This window comes from Heterodontus francisci, chromosome 38 (genome assembly GCF_036365525.1).
Source record: "Heterodontus francisci isolate sHetFra1 chromosome 38, sHetFra1.hap1, whole genome shotgun sequence".
NCBI classification, from domain to species: Eukaryota; Metazoa; Chordata; class Chondrichthyes; order Heterodontiformes; family Heterodontidae; genus Heterodontus; species Heterodontus francisci.
Genome location: NC_090408.1, coordinates 34,519,572 through 34,525,954, shown reverse-complemented (window position 1 = coordinate 34,525,954; position 6,383 = coordinate 34,519,572). Strand labels below are relative to the sequence as shown.

General features: G+C 45.6%; 1 protein-coding gene across 4 annotated transcripts in view; it reads right to left on the bottom strand.

The window, feature by feature from the left end:
• Window positions 1-6,383, bottom strand: part of LOC137352525 (lactadherin-like) — a 78,917-nt gene continuing 72,534 nt past the window's right edge. For 2 of the 4 annotated variants that reach the window (XM_068018074.1, XM_068018076.1), the window contains 3 exons: window positions 3,891-4,093; window positions 2,427-2,582; window positions 1-896 (listed from right to left, as the gene is read on the bottom strand). In XM_068018074.1, the coding sequence (XP_067874175.1) occupies window positions 753-896; window positions 2,427-2,582; window positions 3,891-4,093 (503 nt within the window). In that variant the 3' untranslated portion in view covers window positions 1-752. The remainder of the gene's footprint in view (window positions 897-2,426; window positions 2,583-3,890; window positions 4,094-6,383) is intronic. The other 2 variants (XM_068018075.1, XM_068018077.1) reach the window with 1 other exon arrangement.

The window sequence follows — 6,383 nt, the reverse complement described above, 5'->3', positions numbered from 1 at the left end:
TAAGTTTAAATCTTTATTAGAAATTCCACTGCATAATCCAAATCTACAAAAAGAAACACACAGCCTTGTCAATGATGTGGTATAAAGAACCTTTCTGCTCTGTCACATTGGAGAGTCCCCAGGCTAAGTTGGCAGCAGAGGTTTTCACTTTTAATCCATTAGTGTCACAAACTCATTATTCTGGTAAGGGCCAAAATCCCAATCACTTAAAGCGTTCTCAGAGATACTGGGCCAAGCAGGGATGGGATATAGGTCTACACTTGAGATTTCCCCACTAGCTGAGCTCCTGACTTCAATCACACTTCTCCATTCAGTTATCAAACAGAGGTCAGTCATTTCCCCATAGGAATAGGACCAATGGGCCCAATCTTTCATTTTAATAGGGCTCTTTCACTCACTGTGTGGAAACTGAGGTAACCCTGCCTCCCAATAGCATTCCATTGCCTGTGAGCAAGAGAAGAGGAGGAAACAGCAGGAGTTCCCATTAACATCCCATGGCAAGCTGAGAATGGAGTTTCAGACACACTGGGGCCTAGCAAATCGTGCAGGGCCACAGGTCAAGAGGAGGCACACTACAGAAATTATGGATCCTGTCACTTTAAAATATGGGTTTAAAAAGGGTTACTGCCAATGAAAAGTTACCATAAAGTGAAGCTGGTGTTCCAGTGTGTATAAACAGGTACAATACAGTGATGCAGATCAGCGCGTAAGACATATTGAATGTTCCTCTATTGCATGCAAGAAGCAAGCGTCTATTCCTGACATCCCAGCAGCTCCACACGGAGAGTGATCCGCTCGTGCCAGGTCTGAGGCAAGATCCGGACAAACTGTGCATAGAAAGGGGGATCGAATATGTTTCTCTTGTGGCTGTAGTTGTCGTAGTTTCCCTGGAAAACCTACAGTGATGGTTTCAATAAGCAAAGAAAATGTTAATCTTTGTTCTGATTACAAGCCTTTTATTCCCCAAATCCCTCCCCCTCATTCTCTTTTCCTCAAGCTGGGATTGTTCCATGGGCTCCAGTACCTCACTTAACTGACCATTCATCATGTGTGATTTTAGACAGTGAGTGGCGGTAGACCACTGAATCATGAAGAGGCATCACAGCTGGGCCTATTCCAGCTCTCTGAGGTCCATGCACACATTTTCCAGCAGGGGTCACTGGTGTGCCAACAGGAGTGGGAACTTTTTTCTTCCCCCTCCTTTGCACTAACTGGCTGAGGTGAATTGCCCCCAAGACTATCCCTGGCTAAGATCAACTAAACTGCAGCACCAGAGAATAGTGAGGGACCTTAAAGGGCCAGATGCACTCAGGAATGAGGAGGGAAACTCGCACTGAGGGCCTGAGCCAAGAGGTAGGTTTTTTTAAGCAGGTTAATGTTAGGGGCTAACTGAAAGAAGAGGAGACGACTACAAGGTTTTCTCCACTGTGAGAACTAAGGACATTAGCAGCTCCTTCCCATTATCTATCACTGCCTTTTACATGACGGTGCCAGAAACTGGCTGTAAAGGAGGGAAATCCACTGGCTGCCAGCCTTTGCTTCCTTACCACCACCACCCACTCCTTCACAGGTAGGGAAGGAGTTGCCAACAGCAGTCCTCCTAGGGGCAGTGGGAGGGAAATCACACTCAGGGCAGTGAGATGGATGTAAGCTACAGAGCCGGAAACTTACTGAAATTCACTTGCTCAATACCGGCTGCAGGAGAATTCCCCCCAGTAGCTCCAAATGGCCTAGTCAGACCTCACCAGTTTTCAGTACAAGAATGCCGCTGCCCAATTTTTAACTAGCAGGCTTCATTAGCCTTTGATCAACTGCCCCTAACAGGGCTAATTAAATCTAAGCTGGAAAAACAATTGTATTTATATTGAGCTTATCGCTCAGAAATGTCCCAAAGTATTTCCCATAAAGACAAATTACTTTGAAGTGCAGGGACTATGACATAGGGAAACACAGTACCCATTCTGCACACAGCAAGATCCCGCCATCTGTTTTTGATGGGGGTGGCTAAGGGAGGAATGTTGGCCCAGGAATCCAGGAAAACTCCCCTGCAGGCAGGAAGCCTCTGATGGTAGCTTCAGTTTTCCACTCATATTGTTGTAACATCCACCTGAACTACTGGAGCAGGCAAATGGGGTCGCAGTCTGATATCTGATCAGGAGGACAGCCCCTCTGACAATTCCTCAGTATTGAACTGGACTGTCATTATAGAGTAGGTGCACAAGACCTGGCCTGGGGCTTTCACCCATAATCGCTTCTTCGGAGGGAGAATTGCCAGTAACTGAGCCAAGCTGACACACATATAGCTACAAACAGTAACAAGAATAAATGTGAATTGTTTCCCCACTAACTTCTTTTGAAGTTTTCTCCAGTCTGTTAGGCTTCTTAGCACACAGCACCATAAATATATACCACACCATCTTGTTTACCTTGTCTCTTCTTGTGACGTTGTCTTGGTAAATAGACCACAACTCTCCATCGTCACTGTAGGCAATTTTAAAGGATTCTACATATTGAGGTACTCCAAAATCTTTCGCTCCTTGGGTGATAATGCCAGTGACTTTTTTAGGAATCGTGAGGTCAATCTAGAAAAGAGACAACAGATAAACATCACAGAAGGTACATCTGAGTGATAAAAATGATGAAAGAGCTCTAGCCCAATCGAGCTGAGTCCTTCGAGCAGACCGTGTAAAAATCGCAAACTCATGGTCTCTGTGCAACACATTTGATTTTTCCCTCCAATTTTTATGCCAGCAGTTTGCTGCTTCTGAAGGTGGTAACTAGTGCTGTAGCCTAGCTGTTTGGGTAGTGAAACCACTCTCATATCCCACCCAAGTTGCAATTCCTCCTGTATGAGCCTAGGCATTGAGTCTTGATGGACTTACTTGGTCATGGGGAGGGAACAAATCAGTCAAAATTGTCCCTTTCCACCTGCAACTCTGGTGGGAGGCAAACAGTCCCAGAAGAAAAGTGCTAATTAGATGCAACTTTGGGAAACATCTCCTTGACCATCCCCACCCTCCACCCCCAACAACCTCCTCCAAAGATCATTTTTTTAAATTCATTCTTGTCCTGTAAGCATTTGTTGCCCATCCCCAATTGCCCTTTAGAAGGTGGTAATGAGTTGCTTTCTTGAACCGCGGCACTCCATGTGGTGTAGGTGATGGAAAAACTCAAGGATATCAATCCAATATTATAATCTATGCTAATCATCTCAAAACTATGCATTCGATACATAATACTCACATGGTCCCAATAGGACCTGGGATTATTACTTTCTACACATATTTGGGGATTTATGGTTTTACTTTTCCTAATAACGTGATCAGATTTTAAATGTTGGTTGCAAATGATGGACTGTTGTTTCTGTAGCAACGCGTATTTGAAGTTCACTGCTGTCTGAGATTCATCTCCTGTTATTTCCAGCAGATCTGCTCCTGGGCAGGAAACTATATTATAGTAGGAACACAGGAAAAAGAGGAAGCCTTTCAATTGTTCGAACTTCTTCCATCGTTGTGATAGCTATGGCAGTTCCATCTTTTTAATTCCAATTCTGTTCACATTACTTAACACCCTTAGTTGCCAAGAAAGCATCTATCTCCTTTCAAACATATCAAGTGATTTTACAATTACAACCTTCAGGGACAGTGTATTTCACATTCCCGCAAACTTTTGTATGAAGAGATTTTTTTTTCTGGATCCACATTTACCAAGCTCAGTTCAAATCTTAAAATTAGGTTACAATAGCACTAGAATGTTCCATAAGAGGGAGATAGGCCACCTGCCCAATCTTTGCACTATCCAGTCCCCAATTTATCCATTCAATAAATCATGAAAAAGTGGACTTGAACTTCAATTGCATTCATTTAGTCAAGAAGGTTTAGGAATGATACCTGAAGCCACTCGGATTCGTTGCTGAGCTCAGCAGTCCAGGCATTGGTTTTTCCTTGTTTATCCAGACGTGCTAAGCAAGGTGCCCAGGTGAAAGCATCAATCCCCCACATTTTGTAGGTACTCGAGGCAGTAATCTGCTTGTCTCCAATGAACCTTGACTTCATCCCAAGTGGCTCCGAGCAACCTGTTGTGTTTAAGTAAACTGTAAACACAAATTTTATGACAGAGTGGGAAGTGCCTCCAAATCACTAAATATAACACAGCATCTTTGATTCTCTCCGGCTGCCCTTGATACTGGGCAGCCTCCAGTACCTTGTCAAGGGGCCATTCTTTATGGGTAAAACTAGACAGAGGGTTTTGGCCAGCTATTTTTTTCCACAGGGGCATCACAACCACACAGGCGCCTATTCTCACTTAATGTCTGCACACATGCACTCTTCAGCTGGAGCCACTGGACAGTGGTCAGGGGAGCAGAAATCCTGACTGTTCACAACCTAATTTAATGGTGCTGAGGTAAACCATGGTGACCCAAAAAACATGCCAGACTGAGATCAGCTAACTCAGTGAATCTGGGACTTTCCAATATAAAAGCAAAATACTGCGGATGCTGGAAATCTGAAACAAAAACAAGAAATGCTGGATTCACTCAGCAGGTCTGGCAGCATCTGTGGAAAGAGAAGCAGAGTTAACGTTTCGGGTCAGTGACCCTTCTTCGGAACTGACAAATATTAGAAAAGTCACAGATTATAAACAAGTGAGGTGGGGGTTGGGCAAGAGATAACAAAGGAGAAGGTGCAGATTGGACCAGGCCACATAGCTGACCAAAAGGTCACGGAGCAAAGGCAAACAATATGTTAATGGTGTGTTGAAAGACAAAGCATTAGTACAGATTAGGTGTGAATATACTGAATATTGAACAGCAGCAAGTGCAAACCTGAAGAAAAACAACCTGAAAAAAACAGTGGGTAAGCAAACTGAACAAACTAAGATGAAATGAAATAAATGCAAAAATAGATTGTAAAAAATGTAAAAAGGAATGCAAAAAAAAAGGAAGAAAAAATAACTAAAAATGACGAAAAATGAAAGTAAAGTGGGGGGCTGTCATGCTCTGAAATTATTGAACTCAATGTTCAGTCCGGCAGGCTGTAGTGTGCCTAATCGGTAGATGAGATGCTGTTCCTCGAGCTTGCGTTGATGTTCACTGGAACACTGCAGCAATCCCAGGACAGAGATGTGAGCATGAGAGCAGGGGGGAGTGTTGAAATGGCAAGCAACCGGAAGCTCAGGGTCCTGCTTGCGGACTGAGCGGAGATGTTCCGCAAAGCGGTCACCCAGTCTGCGCTTGGTCTCCCCAATGTAGAGGAGACCACACTGTGAGCAGCGAATACAGTATACTACATTGAAAGAAGTACAAGTAAATCGCTGCTTCACCTGAAAGGAGTGTTTGGGGCCTGGGATAGTGAGGAGAGAGGAGGTAAATGGGCAGGTATTACACCTCCTGCGATTGCAAGGGAAGGTGCCCTGGGACGGGGACGAGGTGGTGGGGGTAATGGAGGAGTGGACCAGGGTGTCGCGGAGGGAACGATCCCTTCGGAATGCTGACAGGGGAAGGGAGGGGAAGATGCGTTTGGTAGTGGCATCACGCTGGAGGTGGCGAAAATGGCGGAGGATGATCCTTTGGATATGGAGGCTGGTGGGATGAAAAGTGAGGACAAGGGGAACCCTGTCACGGTTCTGGGAGGGAGGGGAAGGGGTGAGGGTAGAGGTGCGGGGAATGGGTCGGACACGGTTGAGGGCCCTGTCAACCACAGTGGGGGGAAATCCTCGGTTGAGGAAAAAGGAGGTCATATCAGAAGCACCGTCATGGAAGGTAGCATCATCAGAGCAGATGCGGCGTTTACCTTGTTCACCTTCATTGCTTTCTATTTCCCTCCTGGTGTTTGATAAGGTATCTACCAAAACTCGTTTTCACAGCCACATCTCCTTCCTCAGTGACTGTCTCCGGCTCCGACTGATTCCACGTGGATTCCAACTGCAGTTTCACCCATCATGCTTTGAAACCACCCAGGATCACAGGTATCTCCGAGAAATACAACGTTCCTCGGACTGCTACTCTCGCCGCATCCTGAGATCCACACTCAGTGCTATGCGCCGCCATATGCACACACTGGACCTCTCTCTCCAGCAGCACCGTCTCACCTTATCTCAAATCTGTTCTACTCCGCAGTTTCATCTCATCTTACGTCTCATCCGACGCATTAACAAAAAACTTTTTTTCTTCCTTTCAGGTGTTAAGGAACGCAAGCTCCAGCAGCTGATGGGGACTAATGCCCCTCCAGATCCTCCTTCCGCTTCACTTCCCTCTGACCCCACCCCTTCTGATCTGACCCCTTGCTGTGTATTCACTATACCCTCTGACCTCCCCCTCTCTGATGCTGAGCGTTCTGTACTCAGCAAAGGTCTCAGTTTTATCCCCTTACGCCCCCACCTCA